The sequence below is a fragment of the Platalea leucorodia genome (assembly GCF_965183815.1).
Source record: "Platalea leucorodia genome assembly, chromosome: 34".
Classification (NCBI taxonomy): domain Eukaryota; kingdom Metazoa; phylum Chordata; class Aves; order Pelecaniformes; family Threskiornithidae; genus Platalea; species Platalea leucorodia.
The window spans coordinates 391,017-407,490 of NC_138856.1; the positions used below are offsets into that span (position 1 = coordinate 391,017).

At 72.0% G+C, this 16,474-nt stretch overlaps 1 protein-coding gene across 1 annotated transcript; it reads left to right on the forward strand.

Moving 5' to 3' along the window:
- Positions 1-732: 732 nt before the first annotated feature.
- Positions 733-16,097, forward strand: PACS1 (phosphofurin acidic cluster sorting protein 1; the record flags this gene model as incomplete). Its single annotated transcript, XM_082334420.1, is given in 26 exon segments — positions 733-953; positions 1,804-1,891; positions 2,452-2,541; positions 2,633-2,758; positions 2,934-3,075; positions 3,716-3,807; positions 3,901-3,972; positions 4,093-4,152; positions 4,727-4,887; positions 6,112-6,179; positions 6,181-6,188; positions 6,627-6,692; positions 6,906-7,006; positions 7,725-7,860; positions 8,462-8,578; positions 8,949-9,052; positions 9,715-9,869; positions 10,362-10,472; positions 10,700-10,802; positions 11,975-12,017; positions 12,446-12,488; positions 12,628-12,767; positions 12,769-12,836; positions 13,429-13,643; positions 14,102-14,215; positions 14,591-16,097. Coding segments are annotated over 26 exon segments (2,757 nt in total). The 3' UTR covers positions 14,704-16,097.
- Between the last annotated feature and the right edge of the window lie 377 nt (positions 16,098-16,474).

A 16,474-nucleotide genomic window follows, 5' to 3' on the forward strand; every position in this document is an offset into this window, starting at 1 on the left:
TGTGTCCCCAGGCCGTGTCCCCCGTGCCCCCCATGTCCCCAGGCCGTGTCCCTGTGTCCCCAGGCCGTGCCCCCCGTGCCCCCCATGTCCCCAGGCCGTGTCCCTGTGTCCCCAGGCCGTGCCCCCCGTGCCCCCCATGTCCCCAGGCCGTGTCCCTGTGTCCCCAGGCCGTGTCCCCCGTGCCCCCCATGTCCCCAGGCCGTGTCCCTGTGTCCCCAGGCCGTGTCCCCCGTGCCCCCCATGTCCCCAGGCCCTGTCCCTGTGTCCCCAGGCCGTGTCCCCCGTGCCCCCCATGTCCCCAGGCCGTGTCCCTGTGTCCCCAGGCCGTGCCCCCCGTGCCCCCCATGTCCCCAGGCCGTGTCCCTGTGTCCCCAGGCCACGCTCCCCCTGTCCCCGTGTCCCCCGAGTCCCGCCGCCCTAGCGGAGCTGCTCTCTCCGCGCCCCCTTTAAACCCTCGGGGGCGTGGTCAGCGCCAGCAGCACCCAATGAGCGCCTGAGAAACGGGTGGTGGGCGTGGTCTGCGGCCGAGGGCGTGGCCGGGCCAGCGAGGGGGCGGTGGGCGGAGCTCCCCCTTCCGCAGCGGGAGGACCAATGAGCGCCACCGAGGGCTGGGGCCTGGCCGGGGGGCGCGGGGAAGGCGAACCAATGAGAACGCGAGCAGCGGGCTGGCAGCCAATGAGGAGGGCGGGGGCGTGGCCGGGCGCGCGGCAGCGGCGGCGGCGGCGGCGGGCGATGGCGGAGCGCGGCGGCCCCCGCGGCCTCCCCGGCCCGGCCCCGCCGCCCGCGGCCTCCCCGCAGCCCCCCCCGGCCCCGGCCGGGCCCCCCCCGGCCCCCGGGGCCGCCCCCGCCGCCCCCGCCCCCGGCCCCGCCACCCCCGGGCCCGGCCGGCCGGTGCAGATGAACCTGTACGCTACCTGGGAGGTGGACCGGAGCTCGCCCAGCTGCGTGCCCAGGTGAGGGGCGACCCCGGCCCCCCCCGCCCCCGGGAACGCTGCGGGGATGGGGGGAGGGGCAGCGGGCACCGGCGCCCCCCGGGGCTCTGCCCCCTCCCCATGCTGACCCCCCCCTCCGGTGCCCCCCCCCCGCCCTCCCTGTGCTCTCCCCATGGTGCCCCCCCAACCCCTCTGCCCCCCCAATGGTGCCCCCCCCCATTCTGCCCCCCTGTGCCCCCATGGTGCCACCCCAACCCCTCTGCCCCCCCAATGGTGCCCCCCCCCCCCGCCCCCCCCAATGGTACCCCCCCCCATTCTGCCCCCCTGTGTCCCCATGGTGCCCCCCCAACCCCTCTGCCCCCCCCAATGGTGCCCCCCCCCCCCCGCCCCCCCCAATGGTGCCCCCCCCATTCTGACCCCCCCGGTGCCCCCCCATTCTGCCCCCCATGGTGCCCCCCCCATGCTGCCCCCCTACGCTGCCCCCCCACCCCCTCTGCTCCCGCGGTGCCCCCCTGTGCCCCCCCATGCTGCCCCCCCCATGGTGTCCCCCCCATGCTGACCCCTGGTGCCCCCGCCTATTCTGCCCCCCCACGGTCCCCTGTGCCCCCCCACGTTGTCCCCCCCAACCCCTCTGCCCTCCCTGTGCCCCCCCCCCATGCTGCCCCCCCCGGTGTCCCCCCCACCCCCTCTGCTCCCCCGTGCCCCCCACGCTGCCCCCCCATCCCCGCTGCCCCCCCCATGCTGCCCCACTCACCCCCTCTGACCCCGTGCCCCCCCATGCCCCCCCCTCCCCATCCCCCCCCCCCATGCCACCCCCCCGGCGCCCCCCCCCATGCCCCCCCCCATGCCGCCCCCCCGGCGCCCCCCCCAGGCTGTTCAGCCTGACGCTGCAGCGCCTGGTGCTGGTGCGGGAGTTGGCCAAGGACCTGGGCTCCGTCGTCATCGCCGTCAAGCTGCAGGTGGGGGGGGTCCCCAGGGTGCTGGGGGGGGTCCCCAGGGTGCTGGGGAGCGAGGGGGGGTGGTAGAGAGGGTCCCGGGGGGTCCCATGGGGTGCTGGCCTTGGGCGCTGGGTCCCTGGGGGTTCCAGAGGGTGCTGGGTGTTGGGGGGGTGGCAGACGGGGGTCTGGGGGGGTCCTATGGGGTGCCAAGCTTGGGTGCTGGGTCATTTTGGGAGGGTGGGGGTGTGGGGGGGCACAGGGGGTTTGGGGTGTCCTGGGGGGGTCCCATGGGGTGCCAGCGTCGGGTGCTGGGTCCTTTTGGAGGGGTGGGGAGTTGCGGGGGTCCTAGGGGGGCAGAGAAGGTCCTGGGGGGGCCACAGGGTGCTGACCTTGGGTGCTGGGGTCCTGGGGGGGGGTCCCTGGGGGTCCCAGAGGGTGCTGGGGGGCAGGGGGGTGGCAGAGAGGTGTCTGGGGGGGTCCCATGGGGTGCCAGGCCTTGGGTGCTGGGTCCTTTTGGAGGGTGGGGGGTCACTGAGGGTTTGGGGGTCCCATGGGGTGCCCCCCCTCACCCCCTCCCCCAGGGCTCCAAGCGGATTCTGCGATCCAACGAGATCCCGCTGCCGGCCGGCGGCGCCCCCGAGACCGAGCTCCAGCTCACCTTCTCCCTGCAGGTGAGGCACCCTGACCCCCCCCCCCCCCCCCCATGGGTGCTCCCCCGCGGGTGCCCAGGGCCCTGAGCGCCCCCCGCGTTGCCCCCCGCAGTACCCCCACTTCCTGAAGCGCGACGCCAACCGGCTGCAGGTGATGCTGCAGCGCCGCAAGCGCTACAAGAACCGAACCTTCCTGGGCTACAAGACCTTGGCCGTGGGGCTCATCAACATGGCCGAGGTGGGTGCTGGGGTGGGGGTCAGGGTGCTCTGGCGCGTGGCGGGGGTCTCCTGGCGACGGGCCCACCCGTGGGACAGCGCAAAGTGGGTGCTGTGGGTCAGCCCCTGTGGGCTACGGGGCAGCGGTACCCCCCGCCGCCGCCGTGGGTGCCCCAGCTCCCCCCCCCCACCCATAGGTGCTGCAGCACCCCAGCGAGGGGGGGCTGGCGCTGGTGCTGCACCGGGCGGTGAAGGACGCGGCGGTGCCAGTGGCCGAGATCCGGGTGAATTCGCTCTCCAGCCAACCCATCGACCACGAGGCCAAGGGCAAGCTCTCAGGTGAGGCCCCGGGCACCCATGGGTGCTGGGGGGGGGGCACCCTTGGGTGCTGGGGGGGACGACAGAGGAACCAGGCACCTGGGGGTGCTCATGGCCTGGGGGTGTCTGTGACAGCACCCATGGGTGTGGAGAGCACCTGTGGAAACGGGGAGCACCCCTGGGTGCTGGGGGGGACACCCCTGGGTGCTGGGGCACGCCTGGGTGCGGGGGGGGGGACAGAGGAACCGGGTGTTTGTGGGTGCCGGTGGCCATGGGGTGTCTGTGACAGCACCCCGTGGGTGTGGGGAGCACCCCTGGGTGCTGGGGGGGGGGGGGGCTGGAAGAACCAGGTACCTGCAGGCACGCCTGCGGCAGCACCTATGGGCGTAGGGAGCATCTGCAGATGCAGAGAGGCAACCGTGGGTGCTGGGGGGCACCCTTGGGTGCTGGGGGGACAGGGGAGCCGGGCGTGCGTGGCCTGGGGGTGTCTGCGGCAGCACCTGTGGGTGCAGGGAAGGGGTGAAGCTTTAGGAGCCCCTGAGGGTGTGTGGGGAGCACGAGCTGAGCGCCGCTGGGTGCCCCCCACCCTTGGGTGCCCCCCACCCTTGGGTGCTCCCTACCTGTGGGTGTCCCCCACCCTTGGGTGCTGCCCTTCCCCCAGATCGCTCCCCCGACATCGACAACTACTCGGAGGAGGAGGAGGAGAGCTTCTCCTCTGAGCAGGAGGGCAGCGATGACGCCCTGCACGGCCAGGTGGGTGCTGGGGGCCCCCCTCCCCCCCACCCTTGGGTGCCACCGTGGGTGTCACCCCCCCCGTCACCCCTCCCTGTCACCCGTGTCCCCTAGGACCTCTTCTACGAGGAAGAGGAGCTGCCCAAGGTGAAGAAGACGCGGAGGAAGCTGATGGCCTCCACCCGGGTGAGGGGGGGCCGTGGGTGCCCCCCAAGGGTGCCTGGGTGCTGGGGGGGGGCCCTGCTGGGCTGGAGGGTGCTGGGGGCGGCACCCATGGGTGCCCCTGACCCCCCCGTGTCCCCACAGCAGCCCAATATCAAGCAGAAATTTGTGGCCCTACTCAAGAGGTTCAAGGTGTCGGAGGAGGTAGGAGCACCCATGGGTGCTGCCGGGGGTTGGGGACACCCCGGGGACAGGGTGCAGGGTGGCACGGGGTGGTGGGGCTGGCAGGGGGCGGCACTGGGTGGCACAGGGTGACGTGGGGTGACATGGGGTGGCACAGGGTTGGGGGCTGGCAGGGGGTGATGGGGTGGCACTGAGTGGCACAGGGTGATGTGGGGTGGCACAGGGTGACAGGGGGTGGCATTGGGTGACACGGGGTGGCAGAGGGTGGTGGGGGGCTGGCAGGGGGTGACGCAGGGTGACACAAGGGTGGTGGGGGTGGCACTGGGTGACACAAGGAGGGTGAGGGTGGCAGGGGGTGATGTGGGTGGCACGGGGTGGTGGGGCTGGCAGGGGGTGACGCAGGGTGACACAAGGGTGGCGGGGGTGGCGCTGGGTGACACAAGGAGGGTGAGGGCGGCAGGGGGTGACGTGGTGGCCCCAGGAGCGGTGGGGGTGGCGCGGGGGTGCCCGGGGGTGACGGGGGGGGGGGGGAGGTGGGGTGCCCCGCGGCCCCCGCGGGGTGACGGAGGGTGACAGGGGTGTCGTGGTGGCCCAGGTGGGCTTCGGGCTGGAGCACGTGTCCCACGCCCGCATGCGGGAGGTGGCCGAGGACCTGGACGAGCTCTACGACACCCTGGAGATCTTCAACCCCAGCGACAGCGGCGCCGACCTCGATGACACCGACAGCGTCCTCAGCACCCCCAAACCCAAGCTGCGGTGAGGGGGTCACCCAAGGGACCCGGGGGTGGCCCCTCTGCCAGGGCCGGGCTGTCCCCTCCCCTGGGTCAGAGCGTCCCCTCCCCTGGGTCGGGGTGTCACCTCCCCCGGGTCTGGGGTGTCCCCACCCCCAGGCGACCCTGTGCCACCAGGGCCCCCTGTGTCCCCATGTCCCTCTGTCACCATGTCGCTGTGTCACCACGTCCCAGTGGTGCATCCCTGTGTCCCTGTGTCCCACTGCCACCAGTGCCCCCTGTGTCCCCATGTCCCAGTGCCATCAGTGTTCCCTGTGTCCCAGTGCCACCAGTGACCTCTGTGTCCCCTGTCCCAGTGCCACCAGTGCTCATCTGTGTCCCCATGTCTCTGTATCCCTACGTCCCAGTTCCACCACTGCCCCCTGCGTCCCCATGTCCCTGTGTCCCAGTGCCACCAGTGTCCCCATGTCCCAGTTCCACCAGTGCCCCTCTGTCACCCTAAGTCGCAGTGCCACCAGTGCCCACTCTGTGTCCCCATGTCCCCGTGTCCCCATATCCCAGTGCCAGCAGCATGTCCCAGTGCCTCCCTGTGTCCCAGTGCCACCAGTGCCCCCTGTGTCCCCATGTCCCTGGGTCCCAGTGCCACCAGTGTCCCCTGTGTCCCCATGTCCTAGTGCCATCAGTGTCCCCATGTCCCCACGTCCTGGTGCCCCCTGTGTCCCCATGTCCCAGTGTCATCAGTGTCCCTGTGTCCCAGTTCCACCAGTGCCCCTCTGTCACCCCACATCCCTGTGTCCCCATGTCCCTGGGTCCCAGTGCCACCAGTGCCCATCCATGTCACAGTGTCCCCCTGTGTCCCCATGTCTCAGTGCCACCAGTGCCCACCCTGTGTCCCCATGTCCCTGTGAGCCAGTGTCATCAGTGTCCCCATGTCCCCACATCCCAGTGCCCCGTGTCCCCATGTCCCTGTGTCCCACTGCCACCAGTGTCCCATGTGTCCCCATGTCCCAGTGCCATCAGTGTTTCCTGTGTCCCAGTGCCACCAGTGACCTCTGTGTCCCCTGTCCCAGTGCCACCAGTGCCCCCTGTGTCCCCATGTCCTTGTGTCCCCATGTCCCAGTGCCACCAGTGCCCCCTGTGTCCCCATGTCCCTGTGTCCCCATGTCCCAGTGCCCCCCCCCCCATCCTGCCACCCTCCTGTCCTCTTGTCCCCTCCCCCGGTGCCATTGGTGTCCCCTTGTCCCCACAGCCCCTTCTTCGAGGGTCTCTCGCAGTCGAGCTCCCAGACGGAGATGGGCAGCCCAGGGCGCGAGGGCCCCCCCCCCAGTCAGTGTCAGGGGGCACTGGGGTTACTGGGAGCACTGGGAGGGCTATGGGGGGTCTTCCGGCCCCTTATGGGGGGGCACTGGGGGGTTGTGGGGGTGTCTGGGGGGCTTTTGGAGTTGGGGGGGGGTTATGGGGGGGCAGAGTGAGTTATTGGGGGGTTTTAGGGTGCTGGGGGAGCTTGGGAGGGTTTGGGGGGCCCTGGGGGATTTAGGGGGGCTTGGGGGTTTGGGGAGGCCCTGGGTGGGTTAGGGGGGCTTGAGGGTTTCGGGGGCCCTGGGAGGGTTTGGGGGGCTTGAGGGTTTGGGGGGCCCTGGGAGGGTTTGGGGGGGCTTGGGGGTTTGGGGGGCCCTGGGAGGGTTTGGGGGGCTTGAGGGTTTGGGGGGCCCTGGGAGGGTTTGGGGGGGGGTCTGGGGCCAAGCGCACCCCCTCTCCCCACAGGCAGAGGTGGGGGCCAAGGGCGGCCGCAGACCCCCCGAGGATGGGGGGCAGGACCCCGAGGGGCTGGTGAGGCACCCCCCGACCCCCCGAGACCCCCCAGGGCCCCCCAACACCACCCAGTTGTGGGGTGCCCCCAGCCCGATGCCGCCCCATTGTGGGGTGCCTCCACCTTGACGTTGCCAAGGTGTTGGGTACCCCCAGCCCCATGTTGCCCATTTTGGGGGTGCCCCCCCAGTTGTGGGGTGCCTGCAGCCCCCCCCCCTTGCATCCCATGCACAGGACGCCCGGGGGGACCCTGAGCCCCTGCCTGAGCCTGGGGGGGTCCCCGAGAAGCTGAAGACCCCCCTAAAGGGCAGCAAAGGGGAGGTGGCATCACCCAGGTGAGGGCACCCCAGGGTGGGGGTCGGGGTCCTACGGTACCATGGCTTGGGGGGGGGGGGCAGGATTTGGGGGACCTGAGGGGAATCTTGGGGCCCCAGGGAAATTTGGACTGGGTGGGTTTGGGGTTCAGGGGGGATATTTGGGGTCCTTGGGGGGGGTTCTTGGGGGCTCTGGGTGGCTTGGGGTCCCTGGGGGACAGAAGTTGGGGTCCCAGGAGGACTTGGGCCCGGTGGCTGTTGGGGTTCTGGGTGAGGGGGATTTGGGGTCCTTGGGTGGGGATTTGGGGTCCCTGGGTGGGTTGGGGTCCCTGGGTGGGGAGTTGGGATCCCTGGGTGGGGATTTGGGGTCCCTGGGTGGGTTGAGGTCCCTGGGTGGGGATTTGGGGTCCCCGTGTGTGTTGGGGTCCTCGGGTGGGGGGGATTTGGGGTCCCTGGGTGGGTTGTGGTCTCTGGGTGGGGATTTGGGGTCCCCGTGTGTGTTGGGGTCCGTGGGTGAGGGGGATTTGGGGTCCCTGGGTGGGGATGTGGGGTCCCTGGGTGCAGATTTGGGGTCCCTGGGTGGGTTGTGGTCTCTGGATGGGGATTTGGGGTCCCCGGGTGGGTTGGGGTCCCTGGGCGGGGATGTGGGGTCCCTGGGGGACCCGAGCTGGGTGGGTGGGTGTCGGGGTTCAGGGTGGGGGTGCCGGGGGATGTGGGGTGCAGCGGGTGTGGCCGGCAGGGCGGATGGGGGGGCCCCCCCCGGGCGGGGCCGTCGGGGCACCCCGCTGCGGGAGCGCCAGCTCTCCCGGCCCCTGGGCGAGAGGAACAACAGCTCCGACAGCGAGCGCTCCCCCGACCTGCCCCACGGCACCCAGGTGCCACCGCCGCGGGGGACGCGGGGTCCTGGGGACACCGGGGGGTGGGGGGGGATGTGGGGACACCAGGGGGCCTGGGGACACTGGGGGACACAGGGAGCGTGGGAACACCGGGGGGCCTGGGGGGACGTGGGGACACCAGGGGGCATGGGGGGACATGGGGACACTGGGGGACACAGGGACACCGGGGGGCATGGGGGGGCATGGGGACACCGGGGGGCGTGGGGGGACATGGGGACACCAGGGGTATGGGGACACGGGGGGACACGGGGACACGGGGACACCAGGGGCATGGGGACACCGGGGGGCATAGGGGGGAATGGGGACACTGGGGGTCGCGGGGGGATGTAGGGACACCGGGGGGCGTGGGTACACTGGGGAGTGTGGGGACACTGGGGGACATGGAGACGTGGGGACACTGGGGGGCACGGGGGCACTGGGGGGCATGGGGACGTGGGGACACCGGGGGACATGGGGAAACTGGGGGACGTGGGGGCCACTGGGACACCGGGGGGGCATGGGGACACAGGGGCACAGCCCGTGGTCCCGCGGTGGCAGCAGGTGCCCCCCCCCATGGGTGCCCCCCCCCGGGTGCCCCCAGGTGCCCCCCGCGGTGCCGCGCCGGGCGGTGTGGGAGCAGCTGGGCCAGGCCCTGGGCCCCGAGAGCGGCCTCCCCGAGAGCGTCCTCCTCGTCAGCACCGGCGACTGGCAGGGGCAGGTGGGGGGGCGCCGTCTGGGGGGGGCACCCGGGGGGGGGGGCACCCGGGGGGGGCACTCGTGGGGGGGGGCATCCGTAGGGGGGGCGGGGGGGGGCACCCCTGGGGGGGGCTGTGGGTGGGTGTCGGGGACGTCTGTGGCTGGGGGGGCACTCGGGGGGAGGGTGGTGGGTGACACGGGTGGGGTGCGATGGGTCGGTGCCCCCCCATCCCCCGCAGCGGGTGGGGGTCAGTGGGTGGGTGGGGGGGCGATGGGTGGGGGTCAGTGGGTGGGGGTCTGACGGGTGCCCCCGCAGTGGGTGGGGGTCAGTGGGTGGGTGGGGGGCGATGGGTGGGGGTCAGTGGGTGGGGGTCTGACGGGTGCCCCCGCAGTGGGTGGGGGAGCTGCTGCAGGCGCAGGGGCAGGCGCTGGTGGGCACCACGGGGGGGGAGCTGCAGGCCGTGCTCTCCGCCGTCCTCACCCGCATCCAGAGATTGTGAGTGGCCCCCGCGTCCCCTCCTGCCCCCCCAGGTCCCCTCCTGCCCACCACGTCCCCTCCTGTCCCCTCCTGTCCCCCCAGGTCCCCTCCTGCCCACCACATCCCCTCCTGTCCCCCCAGGTCCCCTCCTGCCCACCACGTCCCCTCCTGTCCCCTCCTGCCCCCCCAGGTCCCCTCCTGCCCACCACATCCCCTCCTGTCCCCTCCTGTCCCCCCAGGTCCCCTCCTGCCCCCCCAGGTCCCCTCCTGCCCCCTCGCATCCCCTCCTGTCCCCCCCAGGTCCCCGCCGGGTCCCCTCCTGCCCCCCGGGTCCCCTCCTGTCCCCCCATGTCCCCCCAGGGTGCTACCCCCACCCACAGTCCCCCCTCCACCGCTCCAGGGTGTGCCCCCCCCGCCATGGCCCCCCCTGGGGCCCCCGCCCCCCATGGGTGCTCCCACCACCACCCCCCCCGGGGTCCCCACCCACCCATGCCCCCCCCCCCCCGAGCGCACACTCCCCCACGCCCACCCAGGGGTGCCCCCCCTCCATGGCCCCCCTGGGTGCCCCCCCCGGGGCTCCCCCCACCCACAACCCCCACCTCCCCAGGGGCACCTCCATCCCATGGGTGCCCTCGGGGGGTGTCCGTCCCCCCCACCCAAGTATGTCCCCCCCCCCCCAGCTGCAACTGCTCGGCGCTGCCCCCCCGGGCGGTGAAGGTGGTGGCCGTGGGTGGCGCCGGGTACCACAGCACCCTCCTGCGCTGCTTTGTCCGGCACCTGGGTGCCAAGAGCCCCGAGTGGCTGGGCTACCTCCGCTTCCTCCTCGTGCCCCTCGGTACGGCACCCACAGCACCCACGGGGCACCCATGGGCACCCACGGGGCATCAGGGAGCTGGGCTGGGCAGGGGGGTCCCAGGGGCTGGGCTACCTCCACTTCCTCCTCATGCCCCTCCGTAAGGCACCCATAGCACCTACAGGGCACCCGCAGAACCCATGGGGCACCCATGGGACTCCCACGGCACCCACAGGGCACCTGGGGCACCCATAGCACCGACAGGGCACACATAGAACGCATGGGGCACCCATGGCACCCACAGGGCATCCATAGAACCCATGGGGCACCCACGGGGCACCCATGGCACCCACAGGGCACCTGGGGTGCCCATAGCACCCCATGGCACCCACAGCACCCACAGCACCCACAGGCACCCCTGGGGCACCCGCAGGGGCATTACCGGGGGTCAGGCTGACACCTGGGACAGGCGGGTGCCGTGCCCAGCGGCAGGGGGTCTCTGCCACCCACTTGTCACCCCGCTGTCACCTGCAGGCACCCACCCGGTGGCGCAGTACCTGGGCTCGGTGGACGGGCGCTACGGGGCTGCCTTCCTCGACCCCCCCTGGCGGGAGCTCTTCGGGCGCAGCGAGCCCCCTGCCACCGGTAAGTGGGCACCCAGCACCCATGGGTGCCACTGGCCACCCTGGGGTGGCTGGGGGTGGTGGCACCCATCCGTTTGGCATCACCACCTGAGGCGGGGGGGGCACCCTGGGGCCACCCTGTCATGGGATGGGGTCCTGGGGGGGGGGGGCACACGTGTGGGAGCACCCAAGGGTGGGTGTCCCCGGCGGGAGGGCACCCATGGGTGCTGCTCCCGTGGGTGCCCACAGAGCCCTTCAACGTGGTGGGACGGATCCTGGCGTACGTGGCAGGCGCCGGGGCCACCCACCTGCTGCCGGTGGCCGAGGCCATGCTCACCTGCAAGCACAAGTTGTGAGTGGGGACGGGGACGGGGGACATGGGGACGATGGTGTGGGGACGTGGGGACGGTGGCCTGGGACACGGGGACAGTGATGTGGGACATGGGGAGGGTGGCCTGGGGTGTGGGGACATGGGGACAGGGGCCTGCGACATGGGGACAGTGGCCTGGGACATGGGGACGGAGCTGTGGGACATGGGGACGGTGGTCTGGGGTGTGGGGACATGGGGACAGGGGCCTGGGACATGGGGACAGTGGTGTGAGACATGGGGACAATGGCCTGGGGTGTGGGGACATGGGGACGGGGACGGGAGACATGGGGACAGCAGCATGGGACATGGGGATGGCGGCCTGAGGTGTGGGGACACGGGGACAGGGGTGTGGGACATAGGGATGGTGGCCTGGGACATGGGGACGGTGGCCTGGGGTGTGGGGACATGGGGACAGTGGCATGGGACACAGAGACGGTGGCATGGGACATGGGGACGGTGGCCTGGGGTGTGGGGACATGGGGACAGTGGCATGGGACACAGAGACGGTGGCCTGGGACACAGGGATGGTGGCCTGGGGTGTGGGGACATGGGGACAGTGGCATGGGACACAGGGACGGTGGCATGGGACATGGGGACGGTGGCCTGGGGTGTGGGGACATGGGGATGGTGGCATGGGACACAGGGACGGTGGCCTGGGACACAGGGACGGTGGCCTGGGGTGTGGGGACATGGGGACAGTGGCATGGGACACAGGGACGGTGGCATGGGACATGGGGACGGTGGCCTGGGGTGTGGGGACATGGGGATGGTGGCATGGGACACAGGGACGGTGGCCTGGGACACAGGGACGGTGGCCTGGGGTGTGGGGACATGGGGACAGTGGCATGGGACACAGGGACGGTGGCATGGGACATGGGGATGGTGGTGTGGGACACGGGGACAGTGGCATAGGGTGGGGGGACAGTGACATGGGACATGGGATGGTGGCGTGGGACATGAAGATGGTGGCCTGGGACATGGGGACAATGGTGTGGGGACACAGGGACGGTGGCATGGGGTGTGGGGACATGGGGACGGTGGCCTGGGACATGGGGACATGGGTGCGGGGCCACAAGTGTGAGGCGTGGGTGCAGGACAGAGTGACAGTGGCACGTGGGGACAGGCCACCCCTGATGTCCCCTCTCTGTCCCCAGCCCGGACGAGGACTCGTACCAGAAGTTTGTGCCCTTCGTGGGGGTGAGCCTGGCGTGGGTGACAGCGGGTGACAGCGGGGGTGGGGACACTGTCCCTGGGGCTGGGGTGGCACTGGGTGACATGGAGTGGCACCAGATGGGGGTGACCTGGTCCCCAGGCTGGGGTGGCACTGGGTGACACAGGGTGGCACTAGGTGACATGGAGTGGCACTGGGTGACATGGGGTGGCACTGGGTGACAGGGGGTGGCACCGGACGGGGGTGACCTGGTCCCCGGGTTGGGCTGGCACTGGGTGACACCGGGTGGCACTGGGTGACAGGGGGTGGCACCGGACGGGGGTGACCTGGTCCCCAGGTTGGGGTGGCACTTGGTGACAGGGGGTGGCACTGGGTGGGGGGAGCCAGTCCGCAGGGGTGTCCCCGGGATGGGGTGTCCCCAGGGTGTCCCCTGCAGCTGCACCCTTGCCCGCAGGTGGTGAAGGTGGGGCTGGTGGAGGACCCCCCCGCGGCTCTGGGTAGGTGGGTGCCCCCGGGGCACCCCGGGGTGCTGTCACCCCCCTCCCCACGGCCCCTCTGGGCTCCCCGGTGTCCCCACCTTGGGGGGCACCCTGGGGTCCTGCCCCCCCCCGTCTCCCTGAGCGGGTGCCCCCGCAGGTGACGGGGACGAGGTGCCCACCCTGAGCCTGGCGGTCCCCTCCACCTCCCCCCCGGGGGGGGGCCGGGGTGCCCCGCGAGGCCGCCGCCACCCCCCCCGGCGTCACCCTCCATGGCCGCCGCCGGCACCCCGGGGTGAGCGCCGCCGGACGCCCGGGACCCTGCCGGAGGGGGGCACCGGGACCCCTGGGTGGGGGGCACCCATATGTGTGGGTCCTGGGGGGGGGCGGAACACCCACATGGCTGGGCCCTGGGTGAGGGGGGCACTGGGACCCCTGGATCCCTGGGTGGGGGGCACCCCAATGCCTGGATCTTTGGGGGGGGGGCACCCACACACTTAATTTCCTGGGTGGGGGGCACCTAGACTCCTGGGTCCTTGGGTGGGGGGGGCACCCAGATGTGTGGGTCCCTGGGTGGGGGGCACCCCAATGCCTGGATCTTTGGGGGGGGGGCACCCACACACCTGATTTCCTGGGTGGGGGGCACCCAGAGCCCTGGGTTCCTGGGTGGGGGGTACACCCAGATGTGTGGGTCCCTGGGTGGGGGGCACCCCAATGCCTGGATTTTGGGGGGGGGGGGCACCCAGACCCCTGGATCCCTGGGTAGGGGGGGCACCCACACACCTAATTTCCTGGGTGGGGGGCACCCGGACACCTGGGTCCTTGGGTGGGGGGGACACCCAGATGTGTGGGTCCCTGGGTGGGGGGCACCCGGACTCCTGGGTGGCCCATGGGGTGCACTGGGGTGGGGTGGGGTGCAGCCCCCCGGACACCCGGGTTCCCCCCCCGATCCTCCCCGCAGCTCCTCGGGGGACGTGCTGGGGCTGCAGGTGGATTACTGGGGGGCACCCATGGGTGCCGAGCGGCGGCGCGAGGGGGAGCGGCGCGAGGCGGGGGCCAAGACCAGCCTGCGCGGGACCTTCCGCTCCCTCCACGTCTCCCGCCTGCCCGGCGCCGGGGACCCCCCCGGCAGCACCCTGGCCATGACCCTCGTCACCCGCGAGAAGAACAAGAAGGGTGAGGGGGGAGCACCCTGAGGGGCACCCTTGGGGGGGGGGGCGTGGGTGGGCAGCCAGGGGTGGGGGTGGGGGGACTGGGCACCCAGGGGCGGGTGTAAGGGGAGATTTGGGGTGGGCACCCCACGTGTTGGGGGGGATTTGGGGTGGGCACCCAAGGGTGGGTACCGGGGGGGGGTTAAGGACCCAAAGTTGGGGGTGGGGGGTAATTGGGCACGCAGGGATGGGCGTTGGGGGGAGGGGGGAATTGGGCACCCAGGGGTGGGCGCCATGGGGTATGGGGGTGGGCAAGCACCCGGGGGTGGGCGCCATGGGTGGTCTCCATGGGGGGGGGGGCACCCTGGGCCACCTCCCTCCCTCACAGAGGAGCCAGTGCCCAGCGCTGTGGGTGCCCCCCCCGCCTTGGGTGCCCTCCCCCATGGGTGCCCCCCACCCATGGGTGCTGACGGCTGCCGGCAGTGCCCACCCTGTTCCTGAGCAAGCGCCCGCGGGAGCCCGACTCCAAGAGCCTGGTGGTGGAGGGCATCACCCGCCTGATCTGCTCCCCCCGGCAGCCCCCCGCCCTGCTCACCGGTGGGTGGGGGCACCCATGGGTGGGGGGGCACCCACGGGTGGGGGGAGCACCCACCGCAGGGGGGGGCACTGTTGTGGCTCTGGGGGTCCCCAAGGGACATTTGGGGGGGTACAGAAGCCCTTAGGGGTGCAGGGACACACCCCCCCCACACACACTGCTGGGACACGGGGGGGCACCCAAGGGTGGGAGGGGCACCCATGGGTGGGGGGTGTTGTCCCCGGGCGGGGGGGCACCCATGGGTGGGTGGGGCGAATCTCACTTCCCACGCTCCCCCCGTGGGTGCTGGATGCCCGTGGGGGGGTTGCGGTGGGTGCTGGGTGCCGGGGGGCTGGGGGAGTCGGGCGGGGGGGTCCCATGGGTGCTGTCTCCCGCAGTGACGGTGGACGGCACCCAGTGGGACGACATCAAGTTCTTCCAGCTGGCGGCGCAGTGGCCGTCCCACGTCAAGCACTTCCCCGTCGGCCTCTTCGGCACTAAAGCCCCCTGAGCCCCCCCACCCATGGGTGCCCCCCACCCATGGGTGCCCCAACGCGGGGGGGGGTGTCACCCTGCTGGGACACCCACTGCTTCTGCAGCATTGCCCTGCCACCCGTCCCTGGGCACCCACGGGTGTTGGGGGCTGCCCCACTGCCGGCGCCGTCCACCCCATGTGCACCCATGGGTGCTGGGACCCCCCCCCAGTGCCAGTGCCACCCACCCTATGAGCACCCATGGGTGCTGGGACACCCTGACTGCCAGTGCCACCCAGCCCTGGGCACCCATGGGTGCTGGGACCCCCCTCAAGTGCCAGTGCCACCCAGCCCTGGGCACCCATGGGTGCTGGGACCCTCCCCAAGTGTGAGTGTCACCCACCCTGTGAGCACCCATGGGTGCTGGGACCGCCCCCAAGTGCCAGTCCCACCCACTCCTGGGCACCCATGGGTGCTGGGACCCCCCTGAGTGCCAGTGCCACCCAGCCCTGAGCACCCATGAGTGTTGGGGTCTGCCCCCAGTGCCACCCACCCTACGAGCACCCATGGGTGCTGGGACAAACACATCCACCAGTGCCAGTGCCACCCTGGGCACCCATGGGTGCTGGGACCCTCCAAGTGCCAGTGCCACCCACCGCCAGGCACCCATGGGTGCTGGGACCCCCCCTGAGTGTCAGTGCCACCCACCCCGGGCACCCATGGGTGTCAGGGGCTGCCCCAGTGCCATTCACTCCAAGGGCACCCATGGGTGCTGGGACCCCCCAAGTGCCAGTGCCACCCAGCCCTGGGCACCCATGGGTGCTGGGACCCCCCAAGTGTGAGTGTCACCCACCCTATGAGCACCCATGGGTGCTGGGACCCCCCCAAGTGCCAGTGCCACCCACCCCAGGCACCCATGGGTGTCAGGGGCCGCCCCAGTGCCATTCACTCCAAGGGCACCCATGGGTGCTGGGTCCCACCCCGTGAGCACCCCGGGGTGTCAGGACACCTCCCCCACCCCACAAGCACCCATGGGTGCTGCCCCCCCCCCCAGTGCCATTGCCACCTACCCCAAGAGCACCCATGGGTGCTGGGGACCCTGTCACTGCCAGCCACTCCGAGTGCACCTGTGGGTGCCGGGACCCCCCAGCACCCTTCCCCCTCCCCCCCCCCCCCGAGCACCCATGGGTGCCGAGACCCCTGTGTGCCCCCCCCCCCATCTCAGTGCCAAACCTGGGGGGGGGGAGGGGACTCAGCACCCTGACCCCCTCCCAGCACCCACTCCTCCCCTGCCTTGCACGCGCACACCTGCCCCCACCCATCCTCGTGCCAAAGGGGGGAGGGAAGCCAGCACCCTGCCCCAACCCCCCAAGCTTGGGCCCCCCCTACCCCTCCCCCACCCCCCCTTGGGCGCGTGGGGGGAGGGGTCACTCTGGGTGCCAATAAACAACTGCAGGAGCCTGGAGCTGCGTGGTGAGAGCGCCCCTCCCCCACCCGGGGCGCCTGCCCCTCCCCCCCGCGTGCACACGCGTGTGGCGGGAGGGGGGAGGGGGGGTCGCGCACGCGCCTCGCACGCGCGTCTCAGGCACCACACGCCACGCGCCTCGCACGCGCCTCGCACGCGCCTCGCACGCGTGTCTTGGGCACCGCACGCGCCTCGCACGCGCCTCGCACGCGCCTCGCACGCGCCTCGCACGCGCCTTGCGCACTCATCTTAGGGGCCTCGCACGCACCTCACACGTCCCAGGCCTTGCACACGCATCGCACACACCTCGCACACACAGCTGAGGCCTCGCACACGCCTTGCAC